The sequence below is a fragment of the Lygodium microphyllum genome, chromosome 20 (assembly GCF_053477565.2).
Source record: "Lygodium microphyllum isolate KBCC chromosome 20, Lygodium_microphyllum_v1.1.10, whole genome shotgun sequence".
Classification (NCBI taxonomy): domain Eukaryota; kingdom Viridiplantae; phylum Streptophyta; class Polypodiopsida; order Schizaeales; family Lygodiaceae; genus Lygodium; species Lygodium microphyllum.
In genome coordinates, this window is record NC_141154.1 from 11,030,457 (window position 1) to 11,056,259 (window position 25,803).

The 25,803-nt window shown below is 42.1% G+C and overlaps 1 protein-coding gene across 1 annotated transcript in view; it reads left to right on the plus strand.

The window, feature by feature from the left end:
• Positions 1-25,803, plus strand: part of LOC148018684 (putative transferase At1g60990, chloroplastic) — a 122,701-nt gene that overhangs the window by 48,129 nt on the left and 48,769 nt on the right. The window contains exons 3-7 of the mRNA XM_087701069.1: positions 13,667-13,836; positions 15,345-15,378; positions 15,625-15,698; positions 15,807-15,872; positions 16,021-16,085. Of these exons, the coding sequence (XP_087557195.1) occupies positions 13,667-13,836; positions 15,345-15,378; positions 15,625-15,698; positions 15,807-15,872; positions 16,021-16,085 (409 nt within the window). The remainder of the gene's footprint in view (positions 1-13,666; positions 13,837-15,344; positions 15,379-15,624; positions 15,699-15,806; positions 15,873-16,020; positions 16,086-25,803) is intronic.

Consider the following 25,803-nt stretch of genomic DNA (forward strand, 5'->3'; position numbering starts at 1 on the left):
TCGTGAGATATGGCTGGAGCTCAATCAGATATACAACCGGATGACCCTGATAAAGAGGGTTTCTTTGGAGGTGCAGATGCGGACTTTGTCCGTGAATAAGTCTTCTTCGCTTCGGGAACACATCAATAAGCTTCGACAGCTTCAGATGCAGGTTCAAAATGCGGGGAAGCCTATTTCCCCCGAAGACATGGTGATCACTTTACTATCCCAGTTGCTGTCATGATTCGGTACTTTTATTTTGCTTTTATTGCTTCAGGGCGGGAGTCGACTCTTCGGTGGGAAGAGTTGGTTCCTATGGTCTTGGACCAAGAGGAACAATTGAAGGGACAGAATGCTTTCAAATTGGAGGTATTGGTTGGTCAAGCCTCTCAGAAGAAGGGGAAGGATCAAAAGAAGAAGGAGGACAACAAATCCAAGAAGAATAAGGAGAAAAAATCAACTTGCCATATTTGTGGCAAGACCGGTCACTGGAAGAAGAAATGTCCCAACAAAGACAAGAAGGATACCAAGAAGAAGGACACGAAGGACTCTGGAGCGGTGGCTGCACCCTCTTCAGCTGCTTTTCTACACTTAGCAGTCATTGAGGACTCTACACTGACAACTTCTAATGCTGCGATGACAGCTCCCCAGGCTCGAGAGTGGATTGTGGACAGCGGTGCCTCACAGAACACAACTCCTTCCGTTGGTGTTGCCCATTTGCGACCTTCGCGTGGGCAGATTCTCATTGGAGATAACTCTTCTGTGTCTATTGCTACACGGGGTGAGATGCAGCTTATTCTAGATGGACGTGGTAGTATCCACACCTTTGAGGTGCTGCATGTGCCAGGATTGGGGTATCATTTACTTTCGGTTCATAAGATTTGTGCTCTTGGCCTCTTGGTGGAGTTTGACAGTGATACTGTAGGAGTCCTTGATCGTGGATCGAGGAAGGTTCTCTCTGCAGGGTATGAGGAGAATGGCATCTACAAATTGAAGTCTTCTTCAGCTCTTACTTCTCTTCTTCTTACTTCTTAGACACAGTTCGAGCTATGGCATGCTCGGTTTGGCCACTTGAACTATGAGTACCTTCGGAAGGCGTCGCGAGGGTCATTTGTCCGAGGCTTGCCGGACATAGTGGTGAGTCATCAGCCATGTGTCTCCTGCATTCGTGGGAAATTGCATCGGGATGCGATTCCCAACAAAGCTTCTAGGAGGTCTACTTCACCCATGGAGCTTGTATCTACGGATCTTTGTGGCCTGATGAGGACTGAGTTCTTGAAGGGGAGCTTTTACTTCATGTTGATCGTAGATGACTGCAGCAGGATGACTTGGACCTATTTCTTGACTTTGAAGTCGGAGTCTTTCTCTCATTTCAAGGATTGGCTTCTCTTTGAGGAGAACTGTTCTGGTTGGCGATTGAAGACCTTGTGTTCAGACAAGGGAGGTGAATTTATGTCTAATGAGTTTGTTCTTTTTTGTGCAGATAGGGGCATTCACCAGGAGTTTGCTAACACCAACACTTCCCAAGAGAATGGCATTTTGGAGCGGAAGAACCGAAGTGTGATTGAGATGGCACACACCATGATGGAGCACCACAAGACACCTCAGTTTCTATGGGCAGAGGCAGTGGCTACCGCAGTTCACATCCTTAATCGATCTCCCTCTTCGGCCGTTGACAGGATGACACCTTTTGAGTCTTACTTCGGGACTAAGCTTGATGTCTCTTATTTGAGGATCTTTGGGTGTGATGCTTATGTGCACATTTCGAAGATTGTGATAAGTTTGAGGCGGTTTCCCGACGATAGGTTTTTGTTGGCTATAGCTTCCAATTCCAAGGTTATCGCTTGTTTGATCCCATTAAGCGGGATGTCTATACGAGCTAAGAAGTACGGTTCGTGGAAGTACCGGCCATAGAGGGGGGTGAGGAGCACCCCGTCCTTGGAGATCCAGGGTAGAGTTGGGCTCTTGAGACAGTTCTTTGAAGCCAGAGCCTCTTGATGGAGATTCTTCTTCGGATTCAGAGTCTTCTATTCCATCGGCCATTCCCGAGGAGCTTCCGCCGGTGGATGTTTCTGAGTCTTCAGTAGATGGAGAGCGAGAGGTTCGTCCTCCTCCTCGTTGGGCACATGATACCCTTTGAGATTCAGGGATCGAGGGGGTCCCTGAGGAGAGAACCGTAGGATGGACTGCGGAGGTCATGGAGGAACCAGGCACATTCTTTGGAGCTTGTTTGCTCCAACTATTGTTTGCTGACCCTTGTTATGCAGGATCGAGAGCCCACTTCAGTGAACGAGGCTTTGCAACCTGATCATTGGCGGAAGGCCATGGAAGCCGAGTTGGAGGCTATTGAGAGGAATGACACTTGGTCTCTTGTGCCTCGTCCCTCTCACAAGAAGGTGATTGGTGTCAAGTGGGTCTTCAAGACCAAGTACCTTAGTGATGGTTATTTGGACAAGCACAAGGCTTGCTTTGTTGTTAAAGGTTTTGCTCTGCGCCCAGGCATTGACTTCCATGATACTTTTACCCCCACTGCTCGTATGGTGACTATTTAAGCTGTTCTTGCCTTGGTTGGCCATAGGAGATGGCCTGTTTATCAGTTGGATGTGAAGTCGGCCTTTCTGAATGGTGACTTGCAGGAGATCTATGTCGAGCAACCTCTTGGCTTTGGATCCTCGGATGGGAAAGTTTACAGGTTGACGAAGGCCTTGTATGGCCTCAAGCAGGCTCCGCGTGCATGAAACGAGAAGATTGACTCGTTTCTTCAGTCGAAGTTGGGATATCGGCGCCTCAAGGCCGATCCGCAGCTTTATGTGCATATTTCCGAGGTTGGTCATGTGTTGTTCGTGTTATATGTTGATGGTTCGATTTTGACAGGGGATCATGCACAGAAGGTCTGAGAGACCAAGACAGCTTTACATCAGGCATTCGAGATGACGGATTTGGGGCTTCTTATTTCTTCTTAGGTCACGAGATTTATTAGTCTCAGAGGGGGATTTTCATCTCTCAGCAGAGGTACATTTAGGAGCTCTTGGTTACTTTCGAGATGGATACTTGTCGGCCCATTACTACTCCTATGGATCCGAATTGGAAGGCCACTTCACACTCAGATTCTCCCGTGATGGATGCTTCACGTTATCGTCAGTTGATTGGATCTTTGATTTGGCTTCTCAACACTTGTGTTGATCTTTGTTTTGCTGTGGGTCTTTTGGCAGGGTTCACGACGGAACCCAAACAAGTGCATTGGCATGCTGCCCTGAGGATTCTTTGGTATTTGAGGGCGACCTCTGACTTAGGGATTTCTTATCTCGGAGGTATAGATGCTTCCAATCTGGTTTTTGTAGGTTGGAGTGACTCGGATTGGGCTGGAGATGTGGACCATCGACGGTCTACTACAGGCTACTGTTTTATCTTGGGTACATGTGTTATCTCTTGGAGTAGCAAGAAGCAGCCCACAGTAGCCCTTTCTTCTACTGAGGCGGAGTATCGGCTTGCGTCTTCCACCACATGTGAGGTTGTGTGGCTTCGGAGATTGTTGGAGGAGCTTGGTTGTCCCTAGACTTGTCCTACTCTTCTGCGGTGGGAGTTGCGAGAATGAGAGTTGCATTGCCTTGGTAGGGAATCCAGTATTCCATGCCCGGACAAAGCACATTGAGATCTTGTATCACTTCATTCGGGAGAAGCTTCTGGATGGGACCATTGATGTGGAGTATTGGAAGACGGAGGATAATCTTGCAGATTTGTTTACAAAGGCGCTTCCCCAAGCTCTTCTTTGGCAACATTCCAGATCCCTCAGTCTTTTGACCTGTCCAGGATGTGAGAGGGGATGTTAGACAGTCATTTCTTGGACAGCTGGACAGTACGGACGTCAGTACCATGTCAGCAGGTGCCACGTCAGCACCTGCAATCGGACATTATTTACTGCAGTCCGCTGCATTTAATGCAGCCAACCTGCTGCAATTATTTCCTATTTTTTGGCTATTTATAGCCAGGTTTTTGACACACTTCAGCATTCATTATTCAGATTCTGATCTTGAGATCTGTTGGCTGAGACAGACTGCGCTTGGGCTGACGGAGATTGAGGTCATCAAGTCAGAGACATACACAGGTATTTCCTCTGCTCCCTTGTGTATTTCTGCACTCTTATATATCATACTACACTGCAAATTTTCTGTGTTTACACTGTTCCCTCTCTCTCTCTCCTCTCTGTGTTCACTCTCTCTCAGTCTTTGTCCTACGCTTCTGCATCGCTGCACTCTGACACTTTCGACCACAGTGATAGCAAGTGATGTCACTCTTATCCTTTCCTTTGCTCTTGCTCCTGTTTCTGTGTCTTGCATTTGTATTTTTCTTTTCAACCGTGCCTCTTACATTATAAGCTGAGTTGCTACCTTCTCCACTAGACATACGTCTAATTTCTTCATTTAAGATAGAACCCCTCACCCCATCATATGAGAGATTGGGGTTATTGCTGAGTGAAACCACCAAGGTTTCCCAAGAGTCAAGCAGTGTAATGATAAAAAAGATCGCCCTCAACTTATCATCAAAGTCCAAGTTTGCATCTTTGAGCTGATTTAGAATCCTTGTAAATGCACTGAAGTGCTCAGCTGTAGGCTTTGACTCATCCAGTCACACCCATGTCTAAACCCTTAATGTCTGTTAGAATGTCATCAGTGACACCCATCTTTATGTAAGCCACAGCCTTTTTATTCACTCTGGCCCAATCTACATCAGACATTAGTGCAAGTTTATCTTCGTGCAAAGCATCCTCACAATCCTTCAGGAACAAAATGCCCTGCATACGGTCTTTCCAAAGGTCAAATCCATGACCATGAAACCGTTTAATCTCCATCAAACTCTTTATGTTTGAACTGGAAGAAGTTGCAGCCATTTTATTACGAACACAAGAGTAAATGCACTAATTTACAGAAGCATAAGCTGAACCAGCAAAATACCTTGCTGTTTTTCCTCAACTAGAAATAAATCTCTGCTATTTGTACATTAACCAGCCACTACATGGGCAAAAGATGCAGAAATTTACCAAATTTTGTGCAAATCCCCAAAATTTCAAGTCCAAAATTGCATGAATGTCAGTCAATCTGACCCAGCTGAGTAAAGCTTTGCCAATACATGAAAACCCACAAATTTCTGGGATCCAATGTTAGGAAATTTTGCCCAAAAGAGCGAAAATCCAACAAATTTGGTAAAATCCCCAAATTAATTGAGGTCACCTCTCGCAATGTCAGCAATTTCTGACACGAGTGTCATTGTGTGTGTGGCCTAGATGAGATCAAATTTGGGAAGCCTCAAATTTTTTAATTCCAATCCTCACAGATCTGTGATTTGTGCTTTTGGCGTGTGAACTCCCGTCAAAGCCAAGTGGTAATGAGGGGATTAGAGAAAACTTCGATTAAAAAAAAAAAAAACAACAAAGGAACTGGGGGGGGGGGGTGTCCGTTTACCCCTGTCATGTCACGTCACCCTCAGACGTCGCTCGCCTATCCATTCCCGAACCGCTCGTAGAGGTTGCCTAGTTGTCGTGTGGTTCCTAGTCGCATACCGCCCGGAGAAGTCGCGTGAATGTTGCACAGTCACCACCCATTTGCAGTTCGATGCTTGTCTGCAGTTCGCCCAACTATCACGCCTTTTGCCTGCCGTCAGCTACACGCCTGCTTGGTTACTTCGAGCAGTATTCTGCTTGTTTTCTGCACGGCTGCTCGGTTGTTGGTCTTCTTCACGAGAAGCATACACAAAAGTCAGCTCTGATACCAGTTGTTGGAAGTGATAGGGACACAGCTCGAGCAGGAGTGAACGAGTGAGTGTGACGGCTTGAGAGAGTGTGAGCAGAGTAAAAGTACGAGACGATAAGAGTGTACCAACAAATGTGTTGGTACACAAAGAATCTATAGCCTCTCACATTTGGCAAGTGTGTGATTGGACTCTGGTGTATCTTTGTGTATAGGATGATGTCCCTGTTGGTAAAGGTCTCTTGGAGTAATCTTGCAACCATCCTCATGGCTCTATTACAGTTCCACACTGCGAACTTCAAATGTGTCTCATAGGCCATGCCTTGTCATTGGCGCCTATTTGTGATAATGATGTAGTTTATTGCCTTGGCCCACAGACGAGCTGTTGATGGACATGCTACTTGATAGTTGCCTCGTCACTACCCATGCTGCCACATATGTGCTGTGTCATGCTCTGTTTGTTCACCATCTAGTCGATGTGCTACTTGATTGCCGGCCCTAACTTGCTATGCGTGCTTGCCACCAGCACTGGTTTCACTAGTCAACTGATCTATGTCACTGAGCATGTCGCTCTATTGTCTTTTGCATAACACATTAGCTGGCTACTTGTGCCTTGTAGCCCAATAGTGTCGACAACAAATTTTATTTAAAAATATTATTCATTTAAATGAATAAAACCTCAATTCACACTAGAAAGCCCTTGTTCTGCCACAGTGCCCTTCACAAGTACATTTTGGGGCTAATTGAGGGCTTTTCACGAAAAATGCCAATTTATTCAATTTAAAGAAAATCTTGGAGCTTTGCATTTTTTACTCTAGATTCATCATTGAATTGAGGTGTGGTCTTCATCAAATGTGGGCCTTTTCATCAATTTGATCAAAATTTGCCCAGATATTATAAATTTTTTTGGGTCTTTTCAAGAATTTGGGATTCTTCATCAACATTGAGACTCAATTCATCATCGGGCACGACATTTGGCATCATTTGGGTAAAAATGTCACAAAAATCTTCGACTTTCTCTTCAATTTCCCAATAAAATTTGGGTTTTTTGTCATTTGAGCTCAACTTCACCCTAGTTTCTTTGAAAAATTTGGGGCTTTTCTGAATTTCATCAAATATATCAATATCAATGTTCAATTCACCTTGAGGTGAGGCATTCGACATTAATTGGGTTAAAAATTTATCCAATTTCTTCAAATTCTCTTACTTTCGGTTCAAATTTGGGGCTCTTGCCCAATTCCACTCCACCTCCGAGGCACTCGAATTTTGTTGTGGTTTCGGTGTGCTCCAAGATCATATTATTTGGCTGCTGGCCTTGTTTTTCCCCAGTATTGAAGACAAATTTATTATTTTGGCGCATTTATTGGGCAAATTTTCATCCAATTCTGCTGCTGTTGGCATTCTTGGAGCACTTTCAGCCATTAATCTCTGATTTCAGCATATTGCTGATTGCTGCATTGTTCAAGTAATATTTTATTTCTGAAAATAATTATTTTATGCATATTTTTCTCTCTCCTCAACAAGAAAACAATAAAAAAAATATTATTCTTCATATTATTTGACTTCATTGAGGTGGGCAACATCTCTTCTATCAGTGATTTATTATTATTCGGACATCTATTTTCTCTCTCTTCACTTGGAAAATATTATTTTATTGTTGATTTCCGCTCATGTCTAGCAATAATAATGATTTGTTATATGCTTGGTGCCGATGACAAGCTTGATGGCACCAATTACCCAATGTGGGCTTACATAATGTGACATGTTCTTGTCACAAAGAATTTATGGCATATTTTGAATAGCACTGAGCAAAGGCGAGCTTCTCCAACACCGGTGCCACCTCTCACCTCCACATCACGAGGCGGCTCTCATGATGCCAAATCATCTTTTTGTTCCACAACGCTTCCCACTCAAGACCAGATTCAATGGTATGGCCATGGCGCTCGAGTGCATGCCCTACTTGCTTTATCTGCGAACTTTGAAGAGAGGTATCATTCCACACATTCGATCATGCAAGACACCCAAGGAAGCATGGGATAAACTCACATCATTATATCAAGTGCACAACAAGGCACACGTTACTTATTTATGTAAGCAACGGGAAGATATTTGCATAGAAAGAGAAGGTCATATGGATGCCTATCTCACCGGCGTCAAAGTTCTTAAAGAACAACTATTAAATACTAATGAAGAAGTCCCAAATAATCAGCTTGTTTCTATAACTCTTAATGGTCCATTGGAGTCATATCAAGATCTTGCTACCACCTTGCGATTGGCAACTATGGGCAACTGAGCTACCTACAGTTTTGATAAGCTCGTGTCTCTTTTGTTGTAGGAAAAACAAAACCAACTCAACTGCAATGCTACCATGGTGACCAAACAAGCCTTTTCTACCCACCATTGTGGAAAAGGTCAAAATCAAGTGAAGTACAAGCAGGTTGATTAAAAGCCAGCAAATACCTATGGTGATCATTCATTTTCTTCATCAAATCATTCCTCCAAGTTACCTTTCCATGTTGGTGCAGTATCTTCCAATCCTTCCAAAGGTACATCCAACAAAACAAATAGGTGCAACTACCATTGAAAGACGGGGCATGACATCACTAAATGTTGTAAGCGCATTGCATTGGAGAAGAAAAAGGAGTCCCGGCCTTGTTGTCACCAATGAGACCACCAACCTCTCCAAGCACAATGAATACCCTTCTTCATCAAATGTCAATATAATCCTTCTATACATGATGCTTGCTCTTTCATCATTGATGTGGCTTCTACTTCGTATTTCGATAGTGGTGTTTCTAAGCACATCATTTATTGTCAAGAATTATTCTCATCCATTTCTCATATACCTAAGGGTGGCATAGTCATGTGTGCAAACAATGCCTCTTATGCAATTGAAGGTATTGATACTGTAGAAGTTAATACTATTTGTGGCATCTCCATGATGTTATAGAAAGTCCTCTATGTGCAAGAGATTAAGAAGAACCTTCTTTCCATCTCAGCCCTTGCTACTTCGGGCTTTCATGTCCTCTTTGATGGCCCTCTGCGTGTGGTTTATGATAAGTGGGCACCTTCTTCTGTTGTATCGAGCAACACTCTCACATGAGGACTTTATTGTCTTGATGCTTATGATCAACAGCATGCTGAAATTTCTCTTGGTCATACTCCTTTAGCAAATGATCTTTTATGACATATGTTCTTTCAATACCACACATTTCAGATTTGCTGATTTTTATTCCATATATTGATGATTTGCTTATTATTGGGATCAATGCTGTTAAAATTACAGCATCATTTTTAGCAACCACTTGCTGTCGTTTATGTTGGTGTTCTTCACCCACCTATGGGCTTTATAATTTGTCACCATTGAGGGGGGCATATTTCCATCACGAACAAAGGATTCAGTTGCCCAATTGACAATGTATTTTGTTGCCTAATCAAGCATTATAACTGATAGCCCTCTTGTAAATCATTGGCAAACAATGAAGAGTATCTTCACTTACCTCAAGGACACCAAGGATTTAAACTTTTTCTTCAAGGCTATTCTTTACTCATGCATGGATTCGTGGATTGTGATTAGGTTGGTTTTTTAGAAGACATTTTGACATATCTTTTTATGAAGGCTATTCCTCCATCAAAGTTTTGAGCTATTCAACTATTTCTACTTATGATACCTTTTAAAACATGGTTTGTCATTCATTGTAGTGTATCTAGTCTTAATTCTTTAGATTGCCTATTTTGATGTATCATGTATCTACTATGATCTATTGCTGCTTGCATTGTTATGAGTCTCATAAACTTGATTTAAGATTGCTTAATACTAAAGAATCTTGCAAGTTGCAACATGTAAAACTGATAACTATGTGAAATTGCGCAATGTGAATCATGGATATTGGATTCTTGTGTTAAAGGTTAAGATTGCTCAATGACTATAGTCTCTAGTATGCTTAGTATGTATACATATGCTTATTTATATGCTTAAACACATATATTATTATTTATAATATAGTATATTAGATAATTGAAAATTTTGGATCCACTTCAAATGGTCGAAACTTTGAAACTTAGTTTCTTTCAATTTTTGAAACTCATGTTTTCGAAATGCATTGAAACACTGCTCCCAAGTCTGATTACGTTTAATAGCATTGAGCTTCTCCTACATAGCACAACACGAAGTATCTTGTGCAAGAGCCTCATCAATCGACAATAATAGTAGACTCATGATCTTGTGAAATCCGAAATGTAAAAGTATAGCTCATATAGAGAAAACCACCCTATCTGGTTTAACTAGCCGTGGCTTTAGAGCTCTATAGATCCATCTTGACCTTGTAAACCCATTTGCAACTAATAACTTTCTTGCTTTCAGGTAAGGGTACTAACTCCCATGTGCCATTATTTTTAAGTGTAGTCATTTCTTCATCCATAGCACGATCCCAATACTCATTACCCACTGCATCCTCAAAACAGGTGGATTCCACATCCTATAGAACCTTATCCATGTATGTATAGTGATAAGCTACATAGCTGTTATATGTCAATCATTGCATTGGCTTTCTCACTCTAATTGACTTGCATGAATCTAGATCACTACCAGGTGCTTTACCATTCTCTTGTGCCTTCCGCACACTAGGTGTTTCACTGTATGCTGACTGATCTAGTGGGCTTGACAGTATAGCAGAATAATGAGTTAGTCTTGCATCCTGCATGAGCTGCACGTACCATTGTGGAATAACAAGAGTCTCACCTTGCTACAATGGAGACTAAGAGGTCTTTGGTACTTGTAATACACTTGTTTGGCATAGGGACTCTTCTTCACTAGATAAAGTTACATCCCTCTCTTTTGAAGAAGAGGGCTCCCACCTTGATGATTAAATACTCTCGGAAGACATTCGAGGGGATGGGGAAGGAGTATGAATACTCAATGAAGAAGTAGAAGAAGGAACGATCAAGGGTGGAAGGAAAGCAAAAGGTGGGGAAGAATGGGCGTGAGTCACAAATGAAGAAGGGGTATTGATGGGTAACTTGGAAGGAAAGGGGGGAAGGGAAGTGATGGTTTCTTAGAGGGGGGGGAGGGGAGTCCATGAGGAAGAACTTTGGAGTAGAAGCACCATCAATTGGATTATCCGAGGCCGCAAACTCATCAAATACCACATTCTTTCTCACCTCTATCTTTGTTTTTTCAAGTCATAGAACTTGTAGCCCTTTGTGGTCATGCTATAATTAATGAAGATAATTTTGACTTCGGGTTGAGCTTGCCTTGGAATGCCTACGACAATAGAATGAAGAGACTGTGGGGATCTACCAAGATCTGCAAGTTGAAATGAAGAAAATCACTAAAGCCACAAAAGAACTAGAGGAGCTGAGGGAGGAAAGAGCTTGCCGGTACAAAAGAGAGGTGGAAAAATTAACCTAAGAGGTTGCCTCAGCACACAGGAAGAGCAGCAGAAATTAAGGGGAAAAATGGAAGATCAAGAAAGAAGGTTGACAATGCTAGCCGTGCTCACAGTGTGGGCACTTGGGCTTGGACTTATTCTCATCCTTATTTTCATTTTGCTTCTTATTATTAGCCTTATTGTTTTCCTTCTTGTTCCCCCCTCTTGCATGTGTAGTAAAAGCCTTGGTAGAGCTGGATCTACTAGCTCCAACTTCTTTGAGTCGTTCGTCATTCTCCAAGCAAGCAAAACTAACTTCTCCCAAAGAAGAGTTTTACATACCGTGGAGGTAAGCAAATTGGTGCAGAATACTCTGTACTTAGGAGAAGGCAATTGGGCAAAAGAAACCTTGCTATGTCCTTTGAAGATAGCATCTGATCCAGGGATATAAGCTTATCCCACATATCCTCCATCTTGTTGATATGGTCCTTCATAGGAGAGCCATCAACAGAGAGCAACTTGAGTTTCTTCTTGTGAGTAACATGGACCATGACGGGCAAAGATCTTTTGATGGTAAAGGAAAGAGGGCTTTATCCACACTTTCATTGCAGTTTGCAACTTGTGTACATGAACAACGACAACATCTTGTAGACTCATCAAAAGAAAAGACCTAGCTTGAGAGTGGATCTGATCCTAGAGAGTAGCTCAGTCCATCATAGAAACAATAGCAAGATCCTCTGTGGGTCAAGGAATAGGAGTAGTAATATAATCCCAAAGATCAAAGGTGTCAATAATGCACTCGCTTTGCATGACCAAAGGGAATAGTTCGATTTGTCAAGTTGATCTTCTTTGGGTAAGGAAGGAAGAACTACCACCTGTACAGAAGGTGCCATCATAGCGATGCGAGGGCCAAAAAGATGGGCCCTATGTAGGACATGTAAATGAGTGGGAGGAGGAGAAAGCCACGCAGATCTTCGAGACTTGTGAGAGTGATGCTCCCTTTCATGCTTTGCTCTCCATTCTTTGCGTCGCTCTTTGTGGCATTTAGACCTGTGAGAACGCCCATCTTCGGAGGAATAGGTAGACTCCTCATTGGAGTCATCAAACACATTGAAATGGTGGTACTCCATCCTTGTAGTAGACTTGCAAACACACTAAATCTGCTGCATTTTGTTGTAGGGGAGCCCAAGCAGAGGGTATGAGCTACACGTGCAAGAAGACAGTGGTAGATGTCTTGCCTTTGTTGAAATCACACGAATAGTGCAGAAAATCTGTGTTTTCTGTAGCAGACAGCAGGCTGAAATCTGCATTTTCAGTAACAGTGTGGTCTCTTCAAGCTGAAGTCTCTGTGTCCTCATGTAGGCAATGATAACATGTGAGAGTGTATAATGTAAGAGGAACATGAACATAAAGAGGAAAGAGAACAAAGAGACAACAAGGAAAGAAGGCATTAGTGAGGGCATTGGATCAGGCTGATGACTGTGGCAGCACCAGAGACGGAGGAAGGTTGAAGACGAAGTGTGCTCAACTTGCAAAATGAAGAAGATGATGTGCCAAGTGTGGAGGCTGGCTATAAATAGCCAAATCAGCCTAAACTGGCTGACCTGATGTAGGTGAAAATGTTGATGGAATGGGCCAGCATAAAACTGGCCGATCAGCTGCTTCTGCTGCAAAAAGTGCTCGTGCGAATATCTATGCAGGCTGGGCCCCCTATGGCAATGAAAAATAGGCCCTGCAGCCACTGAAAAAGAAATGCACGTGGGCTGGTTCTACTGTGAACACATCCGACACTGAAGTAGAAATGTATGCAAACAGAATGGGATGAAATAGTCAGAGCTTGTGTGTCTCTGTCAGACTCTGACAGAGCTCACAACTAGGAGATGATAGACTTGACAAAATATAGGCCAACACACACTCGTGGGTATGTGCTAGATATGGTGTTTATAAGTGACATTCCCAATAATAACAGTCAAAGGTAAGTTAAAAATGCATTTCAATGAGAATGAAAAATTTGTAACATTTCATTTTAATCACTGAAATGAAAGGTTTCAGTTCAGCCTCTGAAGTTGCTCCATAGTTGCTGAGGGTTTCTGAAACGGGAGGTATGGAATGGGTTTCATAGGCTTCATATGAGTTTCCTGAAACATTAGAAAGGAGTTTCATTCAAGATGGAAGAAAACTATCATGAGACTTTATAAGTATAGAGTATGACTCATATGATGTGATTTATCATAATTCATAATCCTATCCAATACAATTGGAGATTTAACATAGCATCAACATATACATGCATCATGGCCCATTGTCCATGACAGCTTTCATTATAGCAGAAGCGATCAATATATACATGCATTATGGACAACAACTTGTTCTTGCAAACAATGTCAATGTCCATGTTAGAGTGTCAAATGAATCTGTGACAAGATTACGAAAGTTCAAACACATCTTTTAGGGTAGGGCCTTTTGGAACTTTAAAACAGGTGTTTTGTAGGTTTCTGAAATGCCCTGGCTTTTTTGTCCATACTTTTTCTTTGCTGTCTGCTTATTGAAATGTTTTGTTGTGTACTGTTTCAGATTTGAAACAATTTATTGTGACCTCTATCCTGGGATTGAATGTTGCAGTATGGAACTGTGTGTTGCAGTCTCTCATGAGAGATATGGGAGCAGAGTTTTCTGAGGATGGTGTGGTTCAATCCTTTGGCAATGATGAAGAAGCTCTGAAAGCAGCTGATGAAGGTGCTGCTGTGGGTATATCATGTCATTTATTCTTTTTCTAATAAAGCAGTTATGTTTGTGCATTTTGTTTACATTGATGAGATCAAAGCGAGCATAATTTTTGGATCTTCTAGAACCTTTGTACTTAATCCATCTTAGCTAGGTCACACAGAATTTTGGAGGCTTTTGTTGGGTATATTTTTGCATCATTAAATTATGGATATGGTATCTGTTCAGTGCTTCTGTTTTGCTGGCCTTGGTTTACAGTCTATGCTGTTGGTGTTGTCCCGATGTCCAGACTTACTTGAAGAAAGGCATCAAACAAGTGTCGTTGCTATTACATGTTATTGGTGAATTGATATCTAGTTTATGATGCGATTTGATAGTCTTCAATTAATTTTTAGGCTAATGTGAATGATGACCATGATGACATGCCATTCGCATACTAAGTGGAGCCTTCTTCCCTCTCACTTAGCTGTCTGGTGTTAACTTTGATGGTATGCTCAACTGCTATAAAGCACTCACGATTGCATGAGGATTTTCTCAGATCGGAAGTGTTTCTTTTTCATGTACATTTTACCCAGTATTCTCCTCCCACCCTTTCTTCTCCAGAAAAGAGATTTCTGAGGCCTGAGAATGGCTACAAATTTGCTTATTTCCTATTCACACTTCTTATGCTATCTTGTCAGATATAGTTATGTGGCTTGCAAGTTACATGCATGCTATATTTATTTACAAGATCCCTAGGTCATCATGAGGTATGTACAACTAAACATTAGGGGAACCTTTAGTCCTCTCTCGTTCTTTGGTTTAGCTTGTAGCTGCCAGCTATTGTCTTGCATGAGCAGCTTCTCTGCATATCTCTTGCATCTTCCATTTTGTATTGGTTTTCATAGTCAGGCATGTGGACAGATGCAAGAATATCATGTACTCATTGTCTCTCTCTGCATGGGGTAGAATCCAGGATATCCAAGTAGCTCCCTGCACTATCTGATTTATGAGCAAATCATTCCAGTATGGCAATTTCTGTAAAGCCAGAATTGTTTATAGGGGAATGTTTTTGATGAGTTGACTTGTCTCTTTGCATTTATAGTTGCAGGCTGATTCATCCTGAGATAAAAGAAGTGAGCACATGGCCTCAGGTACAAATAGCCTGCACAGGCTTTTGTGATCTCTGTGCAGATCTATTTTGTTCTTTGTCTTACCTTACTAGTTCTGTTCATGAAAATTTCATTTGCCATGATTGTATGCCATTTCTTTGTCTTTTATCCACAGCTGCTTTGATATCTGTCTAAAGTTTTCATGGTGTTGTGATATGTTGTTGATGAGTGTCCATACGCATGGCTGAAGTGGCCTAACTTCTTTGGCGTGTTGTTAGTGTATTTTGTTGTTAGTGTATTTCTGATAGATGGTTAGCCACATCTAACTGTTAGCCCTTTGTTCAAGCATATTAGATGTGGGACAAAGGGCTTTTGCTCTCCAAACCAGAGGAACAACCTATTTCCTCATCATCTCATGTTTTTAGGTTTTGTGACAGGTGGTTGAAATGTCCCACATTGGCAGGCTAAGAGGTGACACACCTTTCTTGCAAGACTTCATAAGTTCATTATTGTCAACTAGTCTTGTCAAATATCACCCCTAGCATGTGCCTACTGCTGTTCCAATTTGGAATAAGTATGCTCTTTCTGGTTCTGTGTTTATGAGTTGAAGTAGTGCAGTGTGCTCCTACAACAATTCTGCATCTACAACAGAATGTTTCTATAGCACTTTGAAGCAGTTATATATGATGTCTAATTGCAAAAAAACTTGTATTTCAGTAAGTGGGGATGATCGGATTCGATTTTTGCACAATCAAAGTACTGCAGATTTTCAAACCTTAAAGGAGGGCCAGGTGTGTTATATATCGACGTTGAAAATATCTTAATTCTTATTGTTTTTTACCACCTAATGTCAAGGCCACTTATCTATATAATGGTTTAAACTCATCTTTTGACTTTAGGGTTGTGATACTGTTTTTGTGAGTTCTACTGCTAGGACCATCGACCTTGCATCAGCTTGGATTATGGTATGGTTGATGTTTCTTAACTCTATTTTCAGAAATTGCTCATATCAGTTTCATTCAGCTCAATTTGTGTTATTTGAGGCCAAAATCAGGCACTTGTAGCTCCTATGCAGCAAGCTCAATAAGTTTTCTTTGTTTATATCTTTTGCAGAAGCGATCAGTTATACTCTTTATATCGCCAAACATGCGACAAGGTCTTTCCCAAATGCTGAACAAGTATGATCGTCTTCTAGCTTGTTTCAGCTGATTAATAGTTTCATACTCTAATAGTCCATCCTTGTGAAGCTCATTATTTGCACTCGAGTATTGTTTCTTTACAAAGCTTAGAAAAAAGCATTTAATGTTTTTGCAATACAAATGTGTCCATTCACGTTATCCTTGTACATTGATGGCATAATTCAGTTTGAACTAAATTTTCTCATAAAAGATCCACATTTTCTCCAAGAGTCCAATGCAACTGGCTGGCCAATTTGGTGTCACTTTATATAAGGATCTCTTTTTGGGCATAAGGTCAAGTAGTGGGAACAGTGAACATTCTACAAGTACTGTTTCTGAAAAGCATCGATCATGTCGAGGTGATTTTCATATGACAAGTTCTGAGAGCTGGATCCTTGAAGCCTTAACTTTCAGAAAAAGTGGAGTGAGCTATGGTGGATGGTGAGCTGACCCTCAATCAGCTGTGGCCAATGGTCATGCAGGCAGAGGACAACCAAACAATGTATGTGTATAAATAAAGGATCGACCTATGCTAAGGTCTAGTCAAAGGATTCTAGGTCTAGTATGGCTGCAAGAAAATCACAAGATAGTAGAACAGGACCTTCTTCATCTTTGCAAGCTTTCAGAGGGCTATGCAGCTTATGGTGCATGTAAACAGGCCGCCTGTTCACTTATCATCACATGTGACATTTTTACCACTCAATCGGGCTGACACAGCATAATATGAGGAGACTGGAGACCTTTGAGTGAGGTAGCAGAAGAAGAAAGAAAGAAAGACAGAAAGTTATATTAAAGTCTACAAAAGGCCAAATTGGCCTATGCGACCAAAATGTTACATCTGAAAGTTGGGGAATTTTCCCAAATCCCAAAATAGCTATCATCTAATGCTATGACTAACTGAAGGAGAATAATAAATACATAGCTGATGAATACAAAATAATGTCAAAACCAGATACAATGTGAACTGCTCTGAGGGTACTCTTGTCCCAAGATATCTCTCATGGGTCTATTTAACATTGAGAGGTTGAAACAGCAAGCCATGGTTCCCTGATGATGATGTAGTATTCTCTGTATTTGTAGAAGATGCCTCTTGCATGAGCGTGGATGATGGGCTTTGTTGCTCTAAGCAGCTATGTCAGGGTGACTCCCCAGGGTGGGGCTACTAGTCGGTCGGATGGGGGCTTTGTGGTAGTGGGAGTGGTCAATGCTTTGTAGAACTCTATGAGTCCACATTGGTGTGTCTCCATGTGCTTGATCTTGAGTCCATAAGAGATGCTCTCTATGCCGACATAGCTCTACTGAGAAGAGCCCAAGACATCTCTAACCGGGGAAATCCATCACCTTGCATAATGGCACTAATCCCTCTCTAAATAGGTAATGGAAGCATCTTTTGATCTCATAATACACTGGGCATCTGCATATGGAGTGCTCCTTTGTCTCTGGCTTCAACTAATAGAGCTAGCAAATCTCGTCCTCTAGGGGGAGAGAGTCTACAATGTCTCTACTTGTCTCGATGTGTAGCTGGTGCAAGGATGCATGGAGCTGTCCAATGGTGCATTGTAAACCACGAGACAAGTATACATCCATGTATCTCGAATGCATAATAGATTCGTAGCTAGTGTGAGGATGTATGGAGCTGACCAATGGTGCATCGTAAACCATGCGACATGTACATCCATGTATCTTGGATTGATAATAAAGCCATCAGGGGATATGTGTAGAGAATGATTTTGGTAGAAAGCGATCTTCGTCCCCAGATCCTGAGTAGATGGCACCTATGTCCTGGAGGATGCATGGAGCTGTCCAATGGTGCATTGTAAACCACGAGACAAGTATACATCCATATATCTCGAATGCATAATAGATTTGTAGCTGGTGTGAGGATGTATGGAGTTGACCAATTGGCAATGGTGCATCATAAACCACGAGACAAGTGTACATCCATGTATCTTAGATTGATAACAAAGCCATTGGGGGATATGTGTAGAAGATATTTTTGGTAGAAAGCCATCTTCGTCCCTAGATCCTGAGTAGATACCACCCATGTCTTGGCTGTATGTAACTTAATAATGTCCATGTTGATGATGTGGTTGAGCTCCTTTTGGTTGAGCTCCAAGTGAGGGCGATCCAAGCTTTATTGTCGGGGTGGAAGGTGATCCATGTGTAATCCATGTAGCTGAAACCAACATTCTTTCTCAGATGGGGTAATAAATAACCAGATTTAATACTAATTACAGCAAGTATAAAATTCACATAAACTGAAAATGCAGAATCTACCACCTTAATCTTGGACAATGGATAGCCCATTGGGCCCCAAAACTGACGCCCCTCGAGGTATTCTGTAGCTTTTATTGCAAATGGATGGAGTACAATTGAGATTCTTTGATCTCCTCCACTAATCCAAGTGCCTCTTGTTGTCAAAACTGACCAGCAAGCCTTGAAATCAAATTTCCCCTTGGTTTGCTCGGGGATTGGCCTTTAGCTTGCTCCTTGAGAGACAAATTAAGGCCTAAATTTGATATGGGCTAGCTAACCTCTTGAATCTCGCTAAAATTCTTTAATTTCAGTTGCTAATTTTGAGCACGCATCCCGAGGTGGCTATCAAACCCTAATTTCTATTGTTGTAAATCAGGGTTTACAATAGAAATTTTCCAATATCTCCACCTCTAATGATTCAAGTATCTAGATTTTGCTGAGATAACTTGAAAGATGGCTACAGGATGAGAGAGCATGCTGTAGAGAGAGAAATTTTAGAGTTTCATCTTGAGAAAGGTTGGCAAACAAGTGCCTGCTGCCTTGCTCAAACAGCCATGGAAGCTGCTACCTACAACTTAGGACCATAAAAAAGGCTACTACCCTCTCCTGTATATTGTCACATGCACCAGAAGGACCTTGGATTGTTTTTTTTGCACTTGGAGGGCTCCAAACTGCTGTCACCTTCTGTTGCAAATCACATTGGCGGCAATCTCCTTGCTCTCTAATAGCCTTTTTCTCTTTCACAATGGTTGGAATAGACTTCCACTAGCATCCAAAACGTTTTTTTCCACCTGCATGGGCAAGTTTTGCCAGCTCATATGAGAGTTATTTTAACCGCTTTAACAATGTCTTAAGTATTTTCGAGATTCAACAAACAAGATGTATCATTATTCATTTTTCACTTTGTCCAAGCGGGATTAGAAGTTTCTGCTCATGTTTGGGAAACACCCCATAGGAGAAGGAAAGGAAAGAAATAGGTTCAACATATTCCTCCTTTTGCTAAATCAAAAGATGTTGAGGCAGAAACTGAATCAAAAGTAGGGTAGTTAGGATGGCCAACACCATGTGGGACGCTGAAGACAGAACAAGCGGGTTTAGGCACCGATTCGTGTACATACTAACTCTTAGGGTAGCTGCGAAGAGAGACCCATACCTGCTAGATAAGCTCAAAGAAAAGATAGAGCACTCAATGGGCTAGGGTAGCCTCAAGTGCGAGTCAAAAGACGCTTTACTTCTCACTGATAAGAATTGTTGCAGCTTTCTAATTCCATTTTTCAACATGGTTCAGCTTATTAAATTAATTTTCAGAATATTAATTGTGAAAACTAATTTGATAAGTACTCTAGTGCTCAAAAATTAATTTCACTAGCCAATAATTAAATTGGCTAGGGCAACTTGTTTTCCAAGTATCTCTAAGCACTTATTGATCTATCTTGAGGTCTTGAGTTCCACACTGTGAAATAATTGACTTGTATCTTACATGTGCAAGTCACATTTGCACATTTGATTAACTTTCATCAAATGATAAGCAAAGCAATAAAATTTCACATCCTTATGATAGTAGTCGTAACCATATCTTTGTTGAAGCATACCAACACTCAATATCCCATTATAATAGTAGCTATCTAGACGACTCTAGTGCGAGCTGGGAGTATCTCTTTCTTTGCAAGTTTCAGATATATATAGGAAAGCCACAGTTTGGAAAAGGGCCTTTGCCACTATGGGTATTGCTCTATCTTCGCTCAGTTGATCTCATGTGGTATAGAGGGCTTACTTTGGATCATTCATGAAATCTTTTTTTTTGGCAAATAAAGTGTGGCTAATTATTGTTGGAAATAAAGGCCCTCGTGCCTTTTAAATGTGCTCGGGTGTGAACACACCCTTAGCACTTGTACTTTCATGTATATATCTATCTAAAAACCTAAAGAGGTACACTCTCGTTATTGTACCCACAAGTCGTACTCACTTTCACTCTCAACTCTGCACTCTCTCTACCTCTCTCTCTCTCTCTCTCTGCTGCTAGCAATCACTACGTGTCTCGATCTCCGTGCTCTTTGAGCTCGATAATCTGGCAGGTGTTCAATACTCCATCAGTAGTGCAGGAGTGAGATGGCAGAGTCCTAGTTGCAGGTTGGGCTGCAGGCACTGCGGGCAGTAGGACTGACGAAGTCCAAGTCAACGGACTGCTAGACGGCGTGCGACATGTCGTGAATAGGTGACACTCGCTGTAGGCATCGTGCCAGTCGGACGGAGCAGGCGACATCAACTGAGGGGATGGTGGGACCAGCGGGGTGTTGAGTAGCAGGGATTGATGGATGTTTGTGTCACACGACTGACAGGCGTTTGTCCTGCGCGACAGGACTGTGTGGCATGCGTGGTGGGCCGATAAGGCTGACAACAAATGCGGCAGCTGACTGGCGCAAACAGGTGATGTCAGCCTTGACGAGTCAACGGACCCGTCATTCAACAAATTTTTTTTCCCTTCCATTTTTTAAAATAAAAAATTCCTCTTCCACTACTCGCGCACGCAAGCACAGTGCGCAGATTTGTGCAGATTTAGGCCCAACAATTTGGGGTTTTTCGAGATTGAGTGCTGTTCATGCAAAATTGAGGCATCTGCGTTAGAAGTCGGAGACACTGTGTGCATTTGAATTGGGAATTTCGCCAAAATTATTGAAATTTTGCTCATCGGAGTGAAATTTCTCAATATTGGACCCATAAAATTTGGGGCTTTTACTGTATTGGTGAAGTTCTTTTCAGTTGAGTCAGATTGACTGACATTGGTGCACATTTGGACCCGAGAAATTTGGGGCTTTTGCAAAATCTTGTGAAATTTTACTAATTTTGCCCGTTTTATGCTTTCAGGAACATGTATTAATGCAAACGGGATAGATCGGTTAGTGAAATTTGGGGTTTTACTGAAATTGCTCTATTTTAGCAAAATTGGCCTGTTCTATGCATGTCAGAGACAGTGCAGATGTATGGTTGATGCTTTGAGTACAAAATTTTGGGCTTCTTTGATCGTGCATGTCAAATTTTATGCCCGTGGGTACATGTACAACAAAAATTGCAGCTAAAATTTGGGACTTCTCATGTAATGTGATGTATTTGCCCTTGGAAGAGCTGTAATTTGTTGTGGAATGCTGTAGCACATGGTTTGGTGCTTCTGAAAGATTACTTGCAGATCTGAAATTTCTGCTTCTATGTGGTCATTTATTGCTGGTTGGTACTTATTTGTAGCTTGGTCACTTGTGTGACAGTTTGGGCTTGCATTTGCTGAATTTTTGGTCACATTTGGGCTGAAAATCATGGTTGGCAGCAGTGACAAAAGTAATCTCATGCACATTAAGAAGCTTGAAGAAGCACATAACTTTGCAATGTGGCAAAAACAATGCTACAATATCGTGTTGCAGAAGAAGCAAGCAAAGCCGATTAAGATCAAAGGGGCAAATCCCGCAGACATGGAACATGAAGATTGAGATGAGTTAAATGAGTTTGCACGCTCAACCATCAAGATATCGATTTCTGATGCCTTGCTGTTTAACATTGAAGATTTGGATTTTGCATATGCTATTTGGACTCGATTGGAAGAATTGTATGCACAAAAGAGTGCCGCAAGCAAAGTGTACTGGCTGAAAAAGCTTATGGATTTGCGCATGAAAGAGGGTACAACTATGTCTACTCAGTTGAGTGAGTTTAACTCCATTTTCAGCCAGCTGGTTGCCTTAAAGTCCTTGATTGACAAAGAATTTAAGGCTACGTTCTTGCTTTGCACTCTGTCAGAGAGTTGGGATACATTCAGGACTGCTACGAGTAACTCTAATGCGATTCTTTTGTATGTTGATGTAGAGAGTGCTCTACTCATGGAAAAAATGAATCGGCAGAACAATGCATTCGGTAAGTCTTCTAGTGCTTTGCATACTAGGGATAGATCACAATAGAAAGGCAAATCTGATAGCAATGGACACAAAAAATCACTTGGTAAGGATGTTGAATGCCATCATTGTGGCAAGAAGGATCACTTTAAATGTGACTGCTACAAATGGAAGAAAGAAAAAGGAAAGGGCAAGAAGACAAATGATAGCAAGGAAGAGAAAAAAGAGAGTCAGCCTAAGAAGAGTAGTGCCAAAATGGAAGAGTTGAATGTAGTCACTCATGACAATGATAGTGGGAGTGTCATACTCTTGGTCTCTTCACATTTTAGTATACATGCTTTACTTACAGATACGGATGATGACATGCATACTTGGATTCTAGATTTAGGTGCTTCTTTTCATGTCACCCCTCATCGTGAGTGACTTTCTGACTATACAGGGGGTTGACATGGTGTTGTTCATCTTGGGGACAACTATGCATGTGACATTGCAGGTATTGACAGTGTGCAGTTGTAGTTTCAGCATGGTTCTGTCTTCACACTTCAACATGTATGGCATGTATCTCAGCTCAAGAAGAGCTTGATTAGCACAGGGCAGCTAGATGATAATGGATTTTATACCACCTTTGGTGATGGAAAATGGAAGATCTGTAAGGGATCTAGAGTGATTGCCAGATGTTGTAAAAGTGATACCTTGTATCCTCTCCATGTATCTAGTGTGAGTGATCATGTTGTTGTGACCGAGCAGCCAAGTGTTTCTTTGTAGCATAGCCGGTTGGGACACATGAGTCAAACTGGAATGAAAGTACTCTCTCGTTTGGGTTACTTGCCTAGTCGCTTTTATGCTGATTTTGAGCATTGTGATCATTGTGTTTATGGTAAACATGCATAGATGTTTCATAAAAGGTCTCTTTCACCGAAATCTTCTCCTCTAGAGTTACTACATTCCGATGTATGTCAAATGCAAGGATTATCTTTGGTTGGAAAGAAATATTTTTTCACCTTTGTGGATGATGCTACACGGAAGGTATGGGTTTATCGTATTCGTAGCAAGGATGAAGTGCTTGACAAGTTTAAAAAATTCTTGGCATTGGTTGAAAATTAGACTGATAAAACACTTAAGTATCTTCGTTTTGACAATGGTGGGGAATATGTGTTCAAGGCCTTTCAGGTATTTTGTGACAGCAAAGGGATAAAGAGGGAGCTCACTAGCCCTCATAATCCACCCCAAAATAGAGTTGCAGGGCGTATGAATCAAACCATATAGGATAAGGTCCATACGATGCTGTCTCATGCTGCATTACCCCATGGTTTTTGGGCAGAGGCTGTTATGACAGCCATACACTTGATTAATCGGTCACCAAACAGGTCTTTTTGGGGGGGGGGGGGGGGAGTTTCCCAAGAAGCGTGGTCGGGAAAGCCACCTTCATATGCTCACCTGAAATGTTTGGCTGCGAGGCTTTTGTCCACATTTGTAAAGAGAAACGTAGCAAACTTGAGCCAAAGTCTTGTAAATGTATTTTCCTAGGATATGGTGACGAGGGTGAAATGGGCTATAGATTATGGGATCCTGAGAAAAGGAAAGTAATACGCAACAATGATGTTATTTTCCGGAAAGACCGCATGCATAAGCAGCCCGAAAAGACTTAGGAGGTCCATAGGATTGTATTCCGGAAAGAAATACCTTTTGCACAGCCAAATGTGCCCGTTGTAGAGCAGCAAATATGTGCTGTAAATGAACCTACAAATGTAGAAAATAATGCTGGAAATGATCAGCTAGCTATTGCCCATAATGATGAGCCACTAGATTTGCAGGAACAGCTAGGACAACAAGCTGTTAATGCTGATTTGTAGGCTGAAATGCTAGGACAACACGCTGGAAATGCTCAACAGCTAGCAAACAACGATCATTGGGTTAGGAGATTGTCTAGAGCTACTAGACAACCTGATAGATTCATTCGTGGTGCAAACAATGTGGCTGATTATGTCATGTTGATAGACTGTGGTGAACCATTTTGCTTCAAGGAAGCAATGGACAGATAGGACAACAAGAAATGGTATAAAGCCATGTTGTCAGAGATGGAATCTCTTGAGAGAAATGTCACTTGGGACTTGGTGCAGTCGCCTAAAGGGTAGAAAACCCTTCCATGCAAATGGGTTTACAAGATGGTCACTTCTGGTTCCTCACCAAAGTACAAAGCAAGATTAGTTGCAAAGGGGTATAAGTAGGAACATAGAGTTGACTTTGATGAGGTCTTCTCTTCTGTAGTTAAGATGACTACATTGAGAACTATTTTGGGCTTGGTTGTAGCTGAACATATCGAGCTCATACAGATGGATGTAAAGACTACATTCTTACATGGTGATCTGCATGACCATTGCCTCCATATGTGAAACTCAGTGCAGAGGACAACTCTATATCTGATGATGAGAAGGCTGAAATGGCCAAGACACCATATGCTTCAGCTGTTGGGAGTTTGATGTATGCTATGGCTGAAATGGCCAAGATACCATCGGATGGACCAAACTATGCCTTCTTTTGTTAGACCTCCCACACAGGAGGCTGGACGACTACTTAGGTAGAGAAGGAGGTGAAAAGCTAGGTGGCAGACCACGTTTCCCAGTGGATGGGAGAAGGTGGATTGTTATTTTTCTCACAGGAGTGGCTAGGTTGCATGATGGATATCAACTGGTGGGCAGGGGCCGAGGCCCCTCATCTAAGCATTATCTTTGAAGCCCACCCGCAGTGGAGAACACCAATAGATGTGATTGAGTGTATGAAGTCTCGCCTCTCAGCCTCGTTGATTGATGCCCTGGTGGTTCCACTAGGCGTATCCATCATCCCCACGGTCCGACTGAGGGCTACCATGGGGGAATGGAGTTCACTATCCAGGCTGACAGCGAATCATATCCGCATGCCTCATAACTCTTCTTCGTCTGCGGCTTCCACGCCGAACAAATACTTGTTCGGTCTGTCACAGGTCTCCCCATGAGTTTACACCTTGTATCTTGGAATGTGAATAGCCTCCACTATAGTGGGACACGTGGTTTCCGGAAGTTGATTGTTCAGCAGGAGTTGCAGCTTGCCCTTGCCGGATGGATCGACATCTTACTTCTACAGGAGCACAAGCTCACTCCCACCTAGGCTTAGTGGGTAGGGAAGGTACTACCGGGCAGATTGCACACTTACTGGGAGTATGCCATCGGTGCCATGACAAGAGCGGAGGCTTATGCACGTCTATTGGCCCGAGTCTCACTGCGTGTGTATGAGACCACGAGACAATAGTGGTAGGGAGGGTTCTATGGATCAGATTGGATATTGGGGACTCATGCTTTGGAGTCCTCAATGTCTATGCCTCTACTGAGGTTAGGGCACCGTAGTAGGTTCTGGGTGGAGATCGCAGATGGACTCTCAGAGGTGGACTCTTGGATCGTTGGAGGAGACTTCAACAACTTGGAGGCTTTAGAAGACCAGTAGGGCAGAGGCAGAAACTACTAGGGCATGACTGGGGAGGAGGAGGTATGGGAGGTCTTCCTACTGGCAGTGGGAGCATGCGATGCTTGGAGAGATCCTGCATTCCACAGGAG